Source organism: Alexandromys fortis, unplaced genomic scaffold, assembly GCF_014885135.2.
Source record: "Alexandromys fortis isolate MF-2015 unplaced genomic scaffold, M_Fortis_MF-2015_v1.1 scaffold_10, whole genome shotgun sequence".
Classification (NCBI taxonomy): domain Eukaryota; kingdom Metazoa; phylum Chordata; class Mammalia; order Rodentia; family Cricetidae; genus Alexandromys; species Alexandromys fortis.
This window is the reverse complement of record NW_026067895.1, coordinates 11,251,667-11,270,908: the sequence shown is the minus strand read 5'-3', so window position 1 is coordinate 11,270,908 and position 19,242 is coordinate 11,251,667. Positions and strand designations below refer to the sequence as shown.

Genomic DNA, 19,242 nt, shown 5'->3' with positions numbered 1-19,242 from the left:
GGTACAATAATCAAAATTCAAGTCCAGTACTAACCCAGGCTCAAAGAAACTCAACAGAACTAAAAACTGTTTCCTATGAGCAATCTGAAAACTACTCGCCTAGACGTCCCCAGGTCAGTCCACAGGGACTTAGTTACACCACACACAAAAATGTGCATCCCAGACTGTTGTTTAAAGCAACTCTCTCTCTACCCAAACAATCACATCACAAATAGGAAACGCTAAATGAACTTTCAGGAAACCTGGCAGATGCCTATGGATCCCTTCAATTTCCCTTCAGTGAGGACACAAGTACCAAACGCCAATCCTTATTTGCTTTAGAGCAGGACAATTCTGAAGTGCCTTCAGGTGGGACTAAAAAGCTCAGTAACAATAACACACACACACACAGACACACACACACACACACACACACACACACCTAAAATCAAAAAGACTCCATGAATTTGATTATTTTATTAAACCCGCCCCAAAGTTAAAGAAACTAGGCTGATAATGTTGTGGGTGCTCCCCCCACCCCAGCTCAATCAAATACAGAGTCTTTGAAAATGTCTTTAAGATACTTTGCAATGGAACTCTAGGCCTATCATTTCAGACATGCAACCACAAAGGCAGGTGCCAAAGACACATGCACAGGAGGGAAAACCCCACTACCTGAATCTGCAACTGACCTTTTCTGGAAGCTGAGATTCAACCTCTTTCTTCAGTCTCCTCAGTAAAAAGGGTCTCAACACCTTGTGCAGACGCCTGATGATCAAAATAGTTTCTTCTTCATTCAGGTCCACCTACAAAACAACCTTAGATGAATTCGTGAAGGATGTTTCACACAGAGAAACTCTGCTGCACTCATGAGGTGTTTCGATGCATACTGAAATTTCACATGCTATAAAGCCAGGTGAATGCCAGTCAGCAACACCTCCAAATTTTTTGCCCACCTGCCTGCCCCATTGGAATAAAATGACTGTCAAATAAGTATCTTTGCCTTAGAGTGTAGTTTTGTGGGAATGGGCCCTGGAGCCAAGTTTCACATTAGTAATATGAACAACCCCAAACACAGAACAAGGGCAACAATAAAGACTGACTTGAGGTTGGCACAGAACAGGAAAAGGGGGACAACAGTTTGCGTGTTCCTACTTCAGTTGAACCCACTGACATTTGTGTCCAGTGCAGAAATCTACAAAAGAATGGGTGTGTGAATATGAAAATGGGAAAGAGTGAGCATCCTTTATACTGGAAGAGCTCTTGGCTCCTGCACCATAGATAGCCCCTTTCCCTTCCTCTGCTCAAATCTTTGTTCCTTTGTTAGCCTCTAGGGGGCAGAATTAATTGACACTGCTTTCTCCAAATGGGCAAGTCAGTTAATGAACAGCAAATGAACCTATAAGGTACTTCAAGATTAAAGGGCTATCCCACAGGGCAGGGAACCCTGATTGCTCTTTGGGCTGACAAGGGAGGGGGACTTGATTGGGGGAGGGGGAGGGAACTGGGAGGTGGCGGTGGGGAAGAGACAGAAATCTTTAATAAATAAATAAGAAAAAAATAAAGGGCTATGAGTGCAAAGATAAGTTTCTCTAAAGCATATTAATGGCTTTTCATTCCTGTCATCAAGGAACTGGCATCAAAAAGATATGTGTCCCTTTCAGGGATTTTTTTTTTCTTGCAATAGCCCAAGCTTGCATTATATGAGCTATTATTAAAGGAATAATAATAATACATTTGAGAACAGATACTCCAGGATTTAAGAAAAATTTATGTACAGGCAAAAATGAAGGCTTACACTAACACCTGAAAAAAATCTGAGGAAAATTAATGTATAACACTCAAGCTCTGTGGAAGTACGGCAAAGGGGAGCCCCGAGTTTATAACAAGGATTGCTGGGTTCCTGTTGAATTGGCTGAGTTGGGCTGTGTAAGCTGATGAAGCCAACACCTCCACTCTCACCCTCCCTGTGACACGCTGTAGTTGAACACTCTGTCAGGGAAAAGTTGGCAAAATGCAAAGAGGCTGGGGATGTCCCATATGAATCTAGATTCAGAGGAGAAAACCTAATCCCAAATGCGACCAGATCCCACCCACTGACCAAAAAGCATTGTTAACCACCCTGTGGGGTTTCTCTGGCTCTTACGTTCCAAGTTTTATGCCCTCTGCTTTCATTTTACCATCACACAGTGGAAAATACACACAAAGACACACACACACACACACACAGTTTGACCAGTACCCTTTCGCCAGTCATGGCAAATGGAGCATTAAACCACTGCTCGAATGTGCTGCAACTCTTGAAGATTGTAGGGAGGAGGAAGTTGAGGAGGGCCCAGAGTTCTGGGAGCTTATTCTGTAGTGGTGTCCCGGTCAAAAGAATCCTTCTGGGGGCGACATAGTGTGTGTTCAAGACCTGAGTCAGTTTGCAGTGGTGATTCTTCATTCGGTGGCCTTCATCCACGATCATGTATTTCCACCGAATCTGCAACACAAGCGGGAGAACCAATGTGTACCTGGTCAACAGAAATACAGTGGCTCCCGAATGACTGGGTGATGTGTGTGGAAAACCAAAGATCCAGCTTGGCACATGACACAGAATGATACTCTTTAAGAGACAGGAAGCCCAACCAATGGAGCACTGCCCATGCCCTGCAGACTTTTAAAATGACAATATTCCCCCTAGGACCAGTGATTCCAATTCACCTTTTAGAAACAAGTAAACAGGCCAGAGAGCAATGGGCACTCCTAAGACTAGGTCTGGCCTCTTTCTGACAACGGTCTCCTTGTTACTGTGTCATGACACAAGATCCTCCAGACTTTTGTGGTCATGGTTCCTCTGCCCACAGCAGGAACAGAATCCTTACAGCCTCTTGAAGCAGGCATGAATGATGGCTCTTCTGGAAGATGCAGGGCCACTATCTCCTAGGATCTCTTTCCTAATAGACCAGCTGTCTACTACCTCTAGGGCATGGCTCAGTGTTGTGTTGCTAACACTAAAAAGTTGGAATATTATACACAAAAATCTAAACATTCAGTTTCTTAAAAAAAAAAAAAAAAAGGTCAAACTAACAGCGCGCCCCCTCCCCCCTCGGTTCATGCATGATGCATGTTCCTCATCTGCCAGGCTGAAGAACCCTGTTCTACTCAAAAAGATCACAAACTCATCCGCAGAAAAGCAATGCAAAAATACCATCCTCCACCTGGGCCCAACTGCAGAATTAAAACACAGCAAACTCCTCAACACGACTAATACTTAAGAAGGCTAAAGTGAGGATGGCGGGGCTGGAGAGATGGCTTAGTGGTTAAGAGCATTGCCTGCTCTTCCAAAGGTCCTGAGTTCAATTCCCAGCAACCACATGGTGGCTCACAACCATCTGTAATGAGATCTGCTGCCCTCTTCTGGCCTGCAGACATACACACAGATAGAATATTGTATACATAATAAATAAATAAATATTTAAAAAAAAATAAAGTGAGGATGGCGTAATACTCTTCCCAAAGGCTTTCGGTCCTTTCCTCTCTCACACCCTCCCTTTCACTGTCTCTTCAAGTTTACTGCTTGAGGGAGAACTAAGAGGGTCGTACCACTTAAGCCTAGCTTTTGCCTACACCAGTGGTTCTCAACCTTGCTAATGCTGAGACCCTTTAATACAGTTCCTCATGTTGACTCCCAACCATAAAATTATTTTTGTTGCTAACTCATAACGGTAATTTCGCTACTGCTAGAAATCGTAATGTAAATATCTGATATTTCAGATGGTTCTAGGCAACTCCTGGAAAAGGGTCATTCCACCCCTCCCCCAAAAGGGTTGTGAACCTCTGGCCTATACAAAGGCAGGACTGGTTTAAAAAAAAAAAAAAGTCTGCCGCTCAGATGTCTCTAGCTCTGGGGCGAGAGTCAGAGGGAGCAGACAAGCAAGTAGGGCATAATTCTCACCTCCTCATTAAAAGGACCAGTGAAGCTAAGGAAAAGAGAGAAAACCATCAGCCAGGCTGGGATATCCAGATAAAGGAAATCACCAGCACTCCCTGCCCCATTTCTCTACCATGGCCAAATGTGTAAGAATAACCAAAGGTTTACAGCCAACATCAGTGCAAAGAGGTTCACAGACAAAAATGCATCTAAGTGTTACAATAGCATATCTGTTCTAAATCAACTTTCTTCCACAATTGAGCTCTTAAACCAACACGGAACCAGAGACCTTTGATTCTGCCGCCGAATATGTACTAATTAGGTCTACTGCTTGGAAAAATTATTATCCCTCTCTGGAACACCATTTCTCCAGTAACAAATAAAAGCACTGCTTCTTGTTACCAGGCATCTCCAATGACTTTGAAATACATATGCACAAGACACAAGATGGTTTTTTTTAGGGATCTCAAAGGCACCAACACATTCCCACAGTAATATTGGAGACACATCATTTTTGACACTGCCAAATTCATCTCGGAGCACGAGGAACTGGAAGGCTGCCTTGCTGTCAGTGTCATCTCAATTATTAAACCTCCCCTGGGCAGAAAGTTCCTTTATGTTATTGCCTATGATACCATGAAGGGAACTCAAAGTTCCCAGAGCAGAGGTTTAATGCAGAGATGGAACAAACCCCAGAAATAGGGATTCTGCTCAATTCTGACCATAACTTAGTTTCAGACTGGAGGTTTCCAAACACCACGCGGTCAAAGAAATTACCACAGAGGGGGAAAATTAAGTTTTCATGATTTGTACCAGGAAGGAAGCTTTCATCGTTCTGCGTGATCATATTAGGAGACAACACGGCATAAATGGGGAGGAACCCTTCCCATCATGGCTAAAGGACTGGGAATAGAACTACAGATGGGGGGAAATTAAGTTTTCATGACATACAGATGACCAGCCAGGTAGGTCGCTGACACAACTCTTTCTCAGCGCCAAAGAAAAAGCCCCAGGAACAGCCCTGGGTAATTTAAACAATAATTGCCCATTATTTTACCAGGGAAACACTGAAAACAGAACAAGTACACAAGCTGCAGCATGGATAAATGCCGAGATGGAGGACACCATCTGGAGGGGACCCTGCTCGCCTTCGGAGAGAGAGGCACAGAGGAATAAAGCTGGGCTGACAATAACCCAGGGCAACAAAAACAATTATTTCTTTCCGAGCACATTGAGGGCTGCTGGAGAGAAAAATCGCAGAAGGAACCCAGGTGAATTTTCTTAATAGATGTGGAATTGGGGCTGGAAAGATGGCTGGTTTTCCAGAAGAAACTAGTTCTATTCCCAGCACTCATATAGAGAGAGGCTTACACTGGCTCTAAGTCCAGTCCCAGGGGATCTGATGCCCCCTTTTGGCTTCCATGAGTGCTGTTTGCATTTATGTTCTTGGCAAAACACTCGTACACATGAAATAAAAATAAGGGAAAAGAAAGGAAGTGAACTCATGAGAAACGTGCAGAGCAGGGCCCAAGATAAATCAATTAATTAATTGATTAATCAATTAATCTCTCTCTCCCTCCCTCACACACACACACACACACATACACACACACACACACGATATCATACAAAGTATTAAATCCCATGACCAAGATTTCAGGGGAAAAAAAACGAAGAGAAAGAAACCAGTCATTTAATGATCAAAATTATACTATTGAGTATAATTTGAGGGATACTTTACACTCCGGTAAGATGATCCACAATTAGAGATAAAAGAATTTCTTTCTTTTCTTTTCTTTTTTCTTTTAAAATCGTACCTTTGCAAGAATGTGCTTGTCTTTTATAATGTACTCATAAGTAGTCAGGAGGACATTGAATTTGCCACTCCGCAGCTGGGGAACAAGGGAGCGTCGCATGGCAGGGGTACCCTGAATGGAGAGAAAAATACATCGATTACCCGCTGGAAGGACATAGGTACTATTTCTCGCTACTCAGAGCTTAATGGAGCCTAGACAGGTGATGTGCACATGAGGGTATTACCATATACCGATCTATTATCCAGGAAGAAAGCGGTAGCTAAAGCACACATATCTTGACCCTTTCCAGGTCCTTGCAGCAAGGTTTCCCACTTAAGCCCAAGGAAGGAAAAGCGAGGAGGAAATTGCAGCAAGCTAGCAGTGGCTGGGAACCTGCTGCTTGCCTGAAAAGCTCCCTTTCTGTGGGAGCGTGCAGCAGGCAGCCCCAGCGCCCCGGTAATTGCCTGACTTTGCAGGAACATTCGGCACAGTAGCAGCCCACAGTGAACCAGTCAGCAGCACACAGAAAGTGTGATATTTGTCATTTGTATTACTCTCATCAGAAACCTCGCAATATGATAATTAACAATTTTCTTCTGCATTTCACTATCTGAAAGTAATTATGGTTTATTACAGTAATCTTCTTGGGATGATTAACTCTCACTGTTTAGTACATGATGTACATGACAAAACTTTACAACCAAATACAGTTCACAGATGCGCATATGGAAGGAAGAAATTGGGGTCCTTTTTTTTTTGCTTTTCCGCATTTATATATAAATACAAAGCTCCAAACCTTGTAAGAAATTTTCACCACAGAAGGAGCCCATTTGTCAAATTCATATGTCCAGTTAGACAGAGTCCTACAAAAACAACAACAAAAATACCACAGTAAACACGCACATACACATTTATATAAATTCGGTAAATAGAAAACTGTTACTCATTTTTACTCCTTGCCTTCTAGAGAATATAAAATACCCAAGATACATACATATTAATGTTACAGGTATGGAGATAAGAGGTAAGATAGAAGAAATCAGCCGCCACAAAGCGTGACGATTGTACACCTCAAGAAAAAAAAATCTTGTAAGAAACAATTCAAAAGTGTAGAATTATGTGGTACAGAACACCGGAGCCTTCCTAGGGTTCCGAAACCAACAATGGCCAAATGATTTAGGATTAGCCATGTAAGCGCTGAGAAAATTTGAATCAGGGAAGAGAAATTACAAAACCCCACAAACACAGTCAATCGGTCTATCAAAAGGAAGCCGGGGAAGAAATGATGAATGATTTTCTTTTTAAATCCAAAAGTGTAACCAAAACATCCATGTCAGATGATGCAAATATAGATCGGGTGTGCAAAGGGCATGTAAATACTATGGAGGCAGATAACTCTGAGCCTTGTGCAGAAAACAGAACGGAAGGAAATACGAAACAGAAAGCCTTCTTCTTCCTGCAGGTCCGAGTTCGTCTCAGGACTGTGACCCATGACAAGGTGGCAGTGACTAGAACATCAAGCTGACACGCATACACAGATGCTGACATACACACAGATGCTGACACGCACATGCAGACGCTGACACGCACACACAGATGCTGACATGCACACACAGATGCTGACACGCATACACAGATGCTGACACGCACATGCAGACGCTGACACGCACACACAGATGCTGACACGCACACGCAGATGCTGACACGCACACAGATGCTGACACGCACACGCAGATGCTGACACGCACATACAGACGCTGACATGCACACGCAGACGCTGATGCACACGCAGATGCTGACGTGCATACACAGATGCTGACGTGCACACAGATGCTGACACGCACATGCAGACGCTGACACGCACACGCAGATGCTGACACGCACACAGATGCTGACACGTACACGCAGATGCTGACAAGCACACGCTGACATGCACACGCAGGTGCTGATATGCACACGTAGACTCTGACATGCACACGCAGGTGCTGATATGCACACGTAGACTCTGACATGCACACGCAGATGCTGACACGCACACGCAGATGCTGATGCACACGCAGATGCTGACACACACACACAGATGCTGACGTGCACACGTAGATGCTGACACACACACACAGATGCTGACACGCACACACAGATGCTGACGCGCACACGCAGATGCTGACGTGCACACACAGATGCTGACGTGCACACACAGATGCTGACGTGCACACACAGATGCTGACACGCATACACAGATGCTGACACGCACACACAGATGCTGACGTGCACACACAGATGCTGATGTGCACACACAGATGCTGACCTGCACACACAGATGCTGACGTGCACACGCAGATGCTGACACACACACGCAGATGCTGACACGCACACACAGATGCTGACACGCACACACAGATGCTGACACGCACACACAGATGCTGACGTGCACACACAGATGCTGATGTGCACACACAGATGCTGACCTGCACACACAGATGCTGACATGCACACGCAGATGCTGACACACACACGCAGATGCTGACACGCACACGCAGATGCTGACACGCACACACAGATGCTGACACGCACACACAGATGCTGACGTGCACACACAGATGCTGATGTGCACACATAGATGCTGACCTGCACACACAGATGCTGACATGCACACGCAGATGCTGACACACACACGCAGATGCTGACATGAACACAGATGCTGAAACATACATGCAGATGCCGACACACATATGCAGATGCTGACACGCACACACAGATGCTGACACGCATACGCAGATGCTAACATGCACACACAGATGCTGACATGCACACACAGATGCTGACACGCACACACAGATGTTGACACGCATATGCAGATGCTAACATGCACACACAGATGCTGACATGCACACACAGATGCTGACATGCACACAGATGCTGACATGCATACACAGGAGCACCACACTCCCAGGGAGGGTGGCTGTGACAGTTATTCCTCTACTCCGAGTGTTGGCTAAAGACCAGGGGGAGCCACTGGCGGGTGAGGAACTGGGGCTGTGTTAGAAACAGCAAAGACTGCTCCTTCCTTCCAGGGCAGCAAGCCATTGAAACACAAAGCGTACATACAGAGTTTACTTGAACGCACTGTTCACAGCAAGGATTTGGATGTCGACGTGGCTTTAAGAGATACAGTAAGGAAGGTATACAAATCTATTATCTTTTGGAGGTGTTCGATTGTGTGAGTGTGGGTGTGTGTCTAAGTGTGAATACAAAAAGGAAAACTGTTCTAGAAAAGTTTATAAATTCCCTCACCTTTCCCTTCAGTAAGCTCTACTTACTTGGACTCACTCTGCAGGAGCAGTGGTTCTCCACCTGTGGGTCATGACCCCTCTGGGTAACACATTAGAGATCCAGATACTTACACTACAGTTCCTAACAGTAGCAAAATTATAGTTAAGAAGTAACCATAAAATGAAATAATTTATGGGTGGGGGGTCACCACAACATGAGGAACTGTGATAAGGGTTTCTCAGCACAAGGAAGGCCGAGACTGCTCTACAGCGTGTGAAATGGGAACGGCCAGAAAGAATCACTACAAACTTTACCAGCCAGTCAAAAGGCTGCAGCGGGGCCTGGGGTTCGGCAGGGGTGGAAAAGTGAAACCAACATTCAGATTATTATGTTTCCGGTATTCCGACTCCGTGCGACTATTCTGTCTGAAACGGGAAGCAAGGGCAAGCCACTGCTAGGACAAGCTCAGCGCACAGAGTGGCGGCGGGCGGAATAAACGACAGTACTTACGAGAGCGGAACAATGATGAGATAGGGGCCGTTGAGTCTTTTGTGCTCCATCAGGTACGTGATGAGTGCAATGGTCTGGATGGTCTTGCCTAGCCCCATTTCATCAGCTAAGATTCCATTCAAATTGTTATTATACAGGGAAACCATCCATTCCAGGCCCTGGAGCTGAAATGAAGAGTAATCGTTTCAATTATCCGAGATCTGCACAGGTAATTAATACTAGCACAGCTCAAGTGAGGCTGTGACTTCTTAACTTCTCGGTGCTGTGCGCTTGAGTTTCCCACAGTAGCAAAGTGGGGGAGGGCACCAAGGCAAAAGGAATTTCAAAGATGAGCCCGTAATCGCCCCTGCTGCTTGGCAGGTGCTCGGTGTTAATCAGATTGAGAAACGATGGGCGAGAGAGTGCGGGTGGGATTTGGAGCAGCTTTGTTGCTCATCCATATTTAACATTTCACAGTGGATGACATTCTAGAATTATTATAAATGAAGAAAACCCAAACCGAAATCTATTCCAACTACTCCAAGAACAAAAAGCCAATTCGAGGATTAAAGAAAAGCCGGAAGGCTGAGCTGGCGCCGTAGACCACTGATCATCAGAAACTGCTTTCTGGATCATGAACGGCCTGCCCCAGGGTGCCATCCCTGCAGCGAGGAAGCCTGTGCCCAGGGAGCCAAGGCCACTAGGCTGCACTCCAAAAGGACATTTCTCTTCCTGGCAAAGAAAGGCCCCAGGCAGCACACAGAACGCTCTGCGCTGGGGGCACTTTTGGAAAGCACCTCCCTGGAAGCCGGCTGCCTGGAAGACGTACAACGTATTTTCAAAGCACAGAAGCAGTGCACCCAGGTCCCAGCTTTGGAGTCTCATTTAAGCACAAAAGGAGAGGGAGGTGAGAACACAGACTTACTGTGCTACCATGATGCAATGCTGGGTTTAACGTGACAGCATCAATTGTATGTAACATATATACACATACATGTTGCGGCCACATTAACTTGCCAACTAAGTTATGCAGAGAAAATATTGTGATCTTGTACTTAAAATATTCATTAGCCACTTCCTCACACAGGATCACACAAGGAACTATGGCTGATGGACAGACACCAAGGTAGACTCACACTCCCATCAGAAGCTCATGTCAGGGAGGAAGTGGTGAACACTCTCACTGGGTACCAAGTAGCCCAGTGTGATGAGTGTGTATAAAGATGTACTGGTGAGTTTCCCTTAGAAAGCACAGTGACCATCTTTGGCATTTTCTAAGCCAAACAGGGGCTTTGGACAAGACCTAAGTCATCTTCAAAGTTTGTGCAGAGATAAGGAGAGAAACAGAAAAGGCCTGAGAGATAATGGGTGAGCGGGGAGAGGAAGGGGACAAGAGGGTCAAGTGGGGGAAGAGACGCAATCACAACAAAGCATGAGGCCAGGCGATGGCCAAGGTCCAAGCCCGGCACTTGGGAGCAGAAAGTAGGAGAATCAGGAGTTCACAAGGTGATCCTTGACCTTGCAGTAAATTCTGCCCAACCTGGGCTATATGAGAATCTAATGCAAAAGCAATGTGTGCACAATGATGCCACAATGTAGCCCATGATTCTGTAGGCTAAATCTAAAGACCAAGTTTAAAAAGAGAGAGGAAAGGGGGACCCAGTGGAACCCACAGTGGTGGGAAAGATGGACTGTTTGCTAGCTCACCACCAGCTTTGAGGACGTCAATTACATGCCAGAAACATTGAAGGGAAGGTGGGGAGAAAGGGAAGAGACGAAGAGAAAAGAGGGAAGGATGGAGGGAGGGTATGGGAAAGGAGAAGAGGGGGAGAGGAGAGAGGGAAAGAGAGAAGGGTGGGAGAAGAAGGGAGAGAGAAGGAGAGAGAGAGATCTAGATAAAATAAAAGCAAAGCCAGAGACTTGGTAGGAGCTTAGAATCTCACAAAACATGTGGAAAGAGACTTGCGCTTTCCTGGACTGCGGAATGTGGGAATCAAAGCATGATTCTCTGGAGGCAGCAGGAGGTTAAATTTGTCAAGGAGCCACCAAAAGCTAGCCTGTGAGCACCTGTGGACTGGTTTGTGAGAAACGGAAGTCATGAGGCAGACAGGGATGGTCAGACTGCAGGAAGAGGAGCTTCACTGTCAAAAGCCCAGGAGGAAAGAGGCACTTCATCCTGAGGGGTGGACAGAGCCTAGCGAGGAATGTGGTGTGCACAGGGATTCACATTTGCAAGAGGAGGAGGAGTTAGATTTGAAAAGGGAGCAATGAAGAGTGCTTACAAAGGTGCAGAAAGGCGGGAGGAAACCAGAGTGGCATTTAAATTTATTTATGGCAGCCCTGTGGGTGCTTCCTGCCAAGACTGAATTCAGTTCCCGGAACCCACATCGTAAAAGGAGAAGAGCAACGGTTGCAGGTTGCCCTCTGACCTACATGAACAGGATGTGACATCAAATATAACAAAGGACACATTACAAGATATCAAAGAGGTCAAATGACATTAAAAAGAATACTCTGACCTCATCAAGGGGGCATGCCTTACAGGGCAGTGACCTAAGTATGTTCCAGGAATTCCAGGGAAATCCTAAGACTTTCCCAAGACAAGCCAAGAGCTACCCAGGCATAGCTTGTCATTCTTCCGGTGTTGCCGTCAGCACAGACAGGGCCCAAGCAGTGACGGGAGGCAACGGCTGACCATGGGAGCTTGGAGATGATTGGTCATAAGCATGAACTTCTAGATGACACTATTTTTTTATAGGATATTAGTAAGCAATGATAGAAAAGAGACCCTGGCAGTAGCAGAGAAGAATGTTCAAGAATGACGGAATCCAACTGTGTTTCCGCAGGATGCTGCTGTGCGTGCTGGAGTACATTTATGCCCCCAGTCCTCAGGTAGGTACTGTGGATGGACCGAGAGGTGTCCCTGCCAAGGAGCTTATGCAGCTGGCCTGGGACAGCCCACAGTTACCCTAGTAGAGCAGGCAGAACTAACCCTCACCAATACCGAATAGTTTAGTTCTGGTAAATGCTATCACCTATGCTCATTGGACCACAAAACCTTACTATTTTGTTTTAGTTTTTAATTTTTGAGGGAGTAATTCAAGGAACAAAGGCTCCAAGAAATACACTCCAGATAGCCCGGCAGAGGAGTAGAGCCGGAAAACAGGAGATGCCCTCAAGTTTAAACAGGTCAAAGGACGTACCTGGCACATTTACAACCTAGTGTTTAACCGAAGCACGGTGGCCAACAACTTGATCGTACCTTAAGGAAAAGGTATACGTGCAGGAGATGGCACTCAGAACCCTTACCATCCCGCTATTGCCACAACTACAGCTGAAGCAATACTGCATTTACTTCGGGTTCCCTGCCTGACTGAATCAAGCAGGTTTTTCTCTTTACAAAGAACCACACTGAAACTGGTCCAAATGATAAGCCAGTATTTCTTCCGAATTCCATTCCTGGGTGACAAAACCAAACAGCGTGGGGCTGTCATGTTGACCACAGCGCTCTGAAGGAAGTCCTGTGCAGAGGAATGTTGTCCTGTCTTTGGAACCTCATATTGAGTTGACTAAGGCTCCTAAGGTGGGGAATACACACTCGGGGATGACACGGACGCAAGACCAAGGCTTGTGATGGGGCCGCAACCACGCTGGTTACCTGGTAATGCTTTAGGGTGCCGTTAATGAGGAGGGCGGACTGCTTCTCTACCCTCTCAGAGATAGCATGAGCCACCGTGTAGTAGGACTGTGACCCTCTGGCACTGTACTGCATGCTGTATTCATCATCCACGTCCTGTTTGGCAGTCCTGAGGAAGACAAAGTAGAAAAGCCCATGGATCCACGAGTCTGTGTGTTATGTCATCAGAAATGACTTGAGAGTCTAAAGTTGCTGCTGTGGGTATTATTATCTGCTCTGCCATTAAAAACATGCTTTGTAAAGTTCACAAAAACCGAGCAGGGTCATCACCGTCTTATCAGCTCCATATCATACATGTGAAGAACGTGAGCCTCACACAGAGGTTACTTTGAAGTTCATAAAAGGGGCACTTTGTCAATGAAGTTGCCCTGGGTGTCCTCTGGATGCGAAGATAAATCCCGTACATAGGACGCTAGAAAAGCTTGGGGACTGAAATAGGAGGTGCCTGAGGAGGACATTAGAGGGAAAAGAGAGGATAAAGGGTTCTTCCTTCCACTAGGCCTCGCGGGGGCCTTTTCACCCGATGCACATGGAAGAGCCACTGTCCCTTCTTAAAACTGTCACTGAAAAGTCAGGGGCGCACTGGAAAACAAAGGCTGCTAAAGTGGGGTGCACAACCTGGGAGGGGGAGAACATATCAGAACATCCACTTCCTCCTTCCGGAGAGTCTCATCGTCTGAATGTCCTCTTCTGTCTACTATTTCAGAGCGATGCTCCGATGATAACAGTCACACGAGCAATGGAGTGTGCGGACCACTACTGGAGGATGGGCTGGAGTGGGGCACCCGGGCAGGAGAGACTGAAGCTAAGTGTGGACCTGGGCAGAGTGCGCAGCGGAAGAAGCTATGGCATCCGGATGACACAAGGATGGCGCTCACACTTGGGCTTCTGGGTATGTTGATGGCTCCGGCCCCCGGGGGAGGGGAAGGTAAATTTTATTAGTCTAACCTGGGACAGAAGTACAGTTGACAGGCATGAAGCCCGGAAAAGAACCTGCGCAGGAGATAGGAGGGTGGAGTCCAGGGAGGGAGGGAGGGAGGGAGGGAGGGAGGGAGGGAGGGAGGGAGGGAGGGAGATGAGAAACACAAAGCCCTTGACCAGAGGGGTCCAGAGCTCAAAAGTGACCTGTGAGGAGCCGAGGGGGACACTCAGTTGCAGTGTGAAGATAACTCCCACCCACCACATGAACCTCACTGTATTAGTGATGGAAACTCCGAGGGCCACGTACTCAATGATCTGCTTGGCATCCTTTTCGGAAACTTCCTCGCTGTTTGGATCCAGCAGTATCTTCTCTTCAGTTTCCTGCCTACTGGACTCCTCTTCTTCATCCTGGAAGAAGGACAGAGATACAGCAAGGTTTCTATTTTAACGAGTGTGCTTCATGATTACCGCTTATTATAAAGAGATTAAATAGTATTTTACTTCACAAATGAAGTGAACAGATCTGATTGAGGGAGGAAGTAAACAAAAAACTGCCTACGTCAACTGAGTCACCATTTCACCTCTGAATGAGAGAAAGGGGGATGCTACAGGAGTCCCCAAGCCCCAAACTCCCAAGGGTAAGTGTGAACCACAGCTGCTGTTCTAGAACTCTGTGCTCCTCTCTGCAACTTAACGTCCTCCAGAGAATGCCCCTTCTGATGATGACGTGGGTCCCCGTGACTGTGGAGGATCTGACTAGCTGAGCATGCTACTTTCTGAGGCTGCTTCACACCACACATTCCTGAGTGTTCAGGGAAAAAAAAAACACCATTACCTTGGCAAAAGATCTGACCACGTCCCTACTTCCTGAACGTACGACGAAATATTCATATGCCTACTACTAACATGACATTCATAACCAGTCTGAAGGTGAGCATGTGTTTCCCAACTATTGCCTGCGAAATGGACACACATGACAAGTGCCAATGGGGACATCAAGCCAATGACATCAGATCACTCAGAAGTGCCTCCTAGAAATGAGGTGCTATAAGCCACTCACTGGCTGGTGGCCTGGGGCTCCTGTCACCTGATTGGATTGCAGCTCATCCCAAATGTCAGGAGGTATCTATGAATGTCAACATCTGGGTGGTAAGGGCTACCTAAACTGCCCACTGTACCTTATCTTTATATTCCCAGGCTCTTTCTCAGAAAGAAAAACCTTCTATCATTTATGGACCTGTTCATTCAAGCAAACAAGAGTGTGTGTGTGTGTGTGTGTGTGTGTGTGTGTGTGTGTGTGAGAGAGAGAGAGAGAGAGAGAGAGAGAGAGAGAGAGAGAGAGAGAGAGAATAGCTAGGAGATATTATCATGACACAAAAGTATTTGTTTTATAATGGTTATGTTTTTCTAAATGAAATTTTTATTGCTTTCTAAAAGCAGTAAATGTTCATTGTATATTAATTTAGAAAGCAAAGATTCAAAATACAGAAGGAAAACGACCACTGCCTTAAATTCCTCGTCAGTTTTATTAGGCAAGGCTGTGTCAGCGGTTGCTTGGCACCCATCTGTGGCATGCCACACTAGAGTCCTGAATGCTAGTCCAAACCGGACTTAATGATTGATTATACTAGCCAGATTCAAGCAAGGATACAAAATCACTTATCTTTTTTTGCACTAATCAATCATTTCATAATTAACCTAACACTAATTCTTAATCTCTAGTGAAAGTACCCAAGATTCTCATTTTATGTTCTAAACATGTTAAGTATTCCTTTCAAGAAACAGAAAAATATATCTCCTTTTGAGAAACCAGCAAATCCAAGGATTCAAAATTAAGAGTTGTGTTTAGTGAAAAGTCCAGATGTACATTAAAGTCTTTATGCTTGCCCGTGTTGCCTTTTTTTTTTTTTAAAATTCAGGTCCCAGACTCATAACTTCTAATGAACTCCAAGGTTTGAAAGACTTTAGAAGTTCTTGAGCTTTTAGCACTCACAGACCACTTGCGGATAGGGAACTGCCTTTCCCAAATCAATCCATCTTCAAAATTCTCCCCGAAAGACCTTTGCACCATCTCTAGTCTAACCATAGCTTGTCTCTTTGGTTTCAAACAAATTTAGGGTTCTTCAAGATTCCTCACCAGCCAGGGAACCTCAAGAGATAACTACAGTCATTAGGCACACCCCACCAGAGCCTATCCAGGTGCTTAGACCCAGGAATAACCTAAAAACAAAGTCAGGAGGAAGGAGCCTGGAGGCTTCAGGGTCTGAGCCCACATTCACGAGGAGACCCTTTTTCCTCCGATAACTTCCAAGCCAGCAAACCCCAAAGAGAGACAGATGTCCACGTACCTCTTCCTCATAATCGGAGTCACTCTCTTCACTGTCAGACCGGGGAGCAACTTCATAACTAGGGACAAGCAGAGGAGAGGAGGGGGCTGATCTCTGAGTAATAAACACAGTCATTCGCTACTTAACTGCGACATCCTGCTTACAGGTAACCAACGCAGATGCAAAAACTTCTACACCATCTCTCAGCAAAGGCTGCACAGGTTCCGTTTGGCACCACACCCACCCTTCGCCAAAGAAGCCCCGAGAATCCCAGTAACTGCTTTTCTGCACCATACCCAGGATTCATCTCCAGCCAGGCATCCAACTGACTTGCTTTGGGCGCTTCGGGTCCAAAGAGGACCTTGCCAGTTTCCGTGTGTGTCACTTTGACAGGCAGGTCACTCATCTGGCTGCTTTCGTCTATCGGCTAGAAAGACAAAAAGAAATCAAGTCAGCCTGGGATGATAGGAGGCTCTCAGGCCTGTGCTGGTTATTTCTCGGGCTCTTGGTTGTCCAGTATCTGAAATGTTTTTCTGTGTTTCAACACTTCCACACCCAAAGTGTCTTGACAATCAGGGAAAGATAACCACTCACTAACAACCCTGAAGAAGTAGACGTGATGGTGCATGCCTGTATACTAGCACCCTGGAAGCTGAGGTTGAAGGGTCACAAGTTAAAGGCCAGCCTAGGATACACACTGAGACCCTGTATCAGAAAGATCTGGGGCTTTGGCTGTGGTTCAATAGTACAGCACTTGTCTAACATGTGAATTTGACGGTCGACAGAAAACCTCAACACATTGGTACCTAAGGTAGGAGTACAAAGGCTCGGCTTTTCTAACTGGCTGTACTCGACAAGACTCTGAGTTAGAAGACACAGAAGTTCAAGGAAGCTGGGGTGCAGGCATACTGCCAATCAAGGTGGCAGCAATGCCAGTAGAGGCCATTGACTGTGCCAAGCCCTGCCTGCCCCAAATAGCAGCCATGTCTTTACCAGACCAGTTGTACAGGAAAATATAAAATTAGGTTAGAGCCCTATGGCAGATTCTCCAGGTAGCCTTTATCCTGTTATACACTGAACACTTCTAGCCCCAAATGCAAAATTTGAAACTTTCTGATCATGGATATGATGGCGCAGGTAGAAAATTCTATAATGGTACCATGGGAAGGGCCATCCACAGTTAGTCAAAACACTAGCACACTAACATAATACATAGTCACCTTCAAACTATGCCTTAAAGCCTATGTCAAAAGAAAAATAAGATGTATATAAAACATAAATGCGTGTATGCCTAGCCTAGGTCCTATCCCCAAGCTAACTCATATATATGTAAGTACTCCAAAGTCCAGGCTCCAAACGCACAATCGGAGACACTTCTGGCTGCAAGCATTTAGGACGAGGGATACTTGCCCTGGAACAAATTCCATTCTTATTTCAGGCAAGCGAGGCTGATTCGGGTCATTTAGAACTAATAGTTTCCCAGACCTTCACCTAATACTCCCCAGAGAACAATTCCTGTAAGCTGTGGTTTGGATAGAACAGTGTAGCCTGTGCTATCTCCTACAAAACAGTGCGCTTTATCTGAAATCAACCCACCAGAATGGGGCCTAATTTGACCATTGGAATTGTATGTATGATTAAACAGACAAACAAACAAACAAAAACCCCTGCCTATCTGAAGCAGGAAGAACTGGCGAAGACAAAGAATAAGTTCATTAGCAGATACTGCAAAGTAAAATGGCTTGCTCAGAAATCAGGAGTTATGTGAAGCCGCAAAGGTTATAGATGATGCGCCCCTGGGAAGAGCCTGTCTGAAAGGGGCTGGAAATGGAGCGACCCCATGCAAATGGATGCTCTTAATTGTAGGTTGACCGACTTCTAGGAGCAGGGCCCTGGGTAAGACGTTTGGAAACGCTTCATTTGTGCGCGCATTCCACCATCTATTTCCTGAAGAGTAGTCAAATGGGTTGTGTAGGCAATTCATTACTTCAAAGAATTTTCCCTGAATTACTCTTAATTAGTTTTGTGGTCAGATAGATACATGCAACACTAGCGGTGTAATTAGGATTGTCATATCATTTTTTCTAATTAAGCAAAGAAATGATAAGGAAGAAACAGTGGGTTGATGTTACTTTCTGCATCTTAGAGAAATAACCCCAAAGAACCTCGATCCCCCGTAGTTCTCCCCGCCTACTCCCTCAAAAAAGCGCCAGCAGAATCAGAACAAATATTAGTGGCCATTCACAAAGATAACTTTAAAAGAAAAGGCTTGCCCCGGCCTGCCAGTTTTCCTCACTCCTACGCTGGCTAAGGCAATAGTTCTCAGTAGCAGTGCTTGGCACAGCAATACGATTCTTCCTCATTAATGTAAAAGGTCATCTCCACACTCGAGAGGGAAAAGGGAAACCCAGCATTCGTACCATTTCCCTGGGAAAAACCGTATCTTGTTACTGTGGGCTATTATAATACAGCTTGTTTTATTGCTAATGTCACACCTCAGAGAAAACTGGAAATAACTGTGGGTGGAATTAGAACCCTGGCAAAGGCACAGAAATGGGCTCAGAAGAGAAGGAAGAGCATTCTTTCTGAACAAACAGAGCAAGGCGCTCCCTTTGCAAACTTCAGGAAACAGAACCCACACCTGATAAAAATTAACGTCTAAAAACAGACACATGTCACAGGTCCGAGATCAGAGGACCATTTCCACAGGAGGTGAGGGATGAGAGGCCAAGATGGTGTTCGGTTATCCTGGGTGCCTGGAAACTACAGGTGATGTGCAGCCTTGTCAGAGAAGCCTGGGGTCCTGTAAGCAGCTGTTGCTTCTAAGTGCTCTGTTAACGCAGC

At 45.7% G+C, this 19,242-nt stretch overlaps 1 protein-coding gene across 5 annotated transcripts in view; it reads right to left on the bottom strand.

Moving 5' to 3' along the window:
* The window catches only part of Smarca2 (SWI/SNF related, matrix associated, actin dependent regulator of chromatin, subfamily a, member 2), a 164,168-nt gene that overhangs the window by 86,616 nt on the left and 58,310 nt on the right, over positions 1 to 19,242 (bottom strand). For all 5 annotated transcript variants that reach the window (XM_050160511.1, XM_050160540.1, XM_050160534.1 and 2 more), the window contains exons 11-19: positions 16,695 to 16,825; positions 16,420 to 16,477; positions 14,379 to 14,479; positions 13,112 to 13,259; positions 9,475 to 9,638; positions 6,488 to 6,554; positions 5,713 to 5,823; positions 2,222 to 2,464; positions 672 to 785 (exon numbers count right to left, since the gene is read on the bottom strand). In XM_050160511.1, the coding sequence (XP_050016468.1) occupies positions 672 to 785; positions 2,222 to 2,464; positions 5,713 to 5,823; positions 6,488 to 6,554; positions 9,475 to 9,638; positions 13,112 to 13,259; positions 14,379 to 14,479; positions 16,420 to 16,477; positions 16,695 to 16,825 (1,137 nt within the window). The remainder of the gene's footprint in view (positions 1 to 671; positions 786 to 2,221; positions 2,465 to 5,712; positions 5,824 to 6,487; positions 6,555 to 9,474; positions 9,639 to 13,111; positions 13,260 to 14,378; positions 14,480 to 16,419; positions 16,478 to 16,694; positions 16,826 to 19,242) is intronic.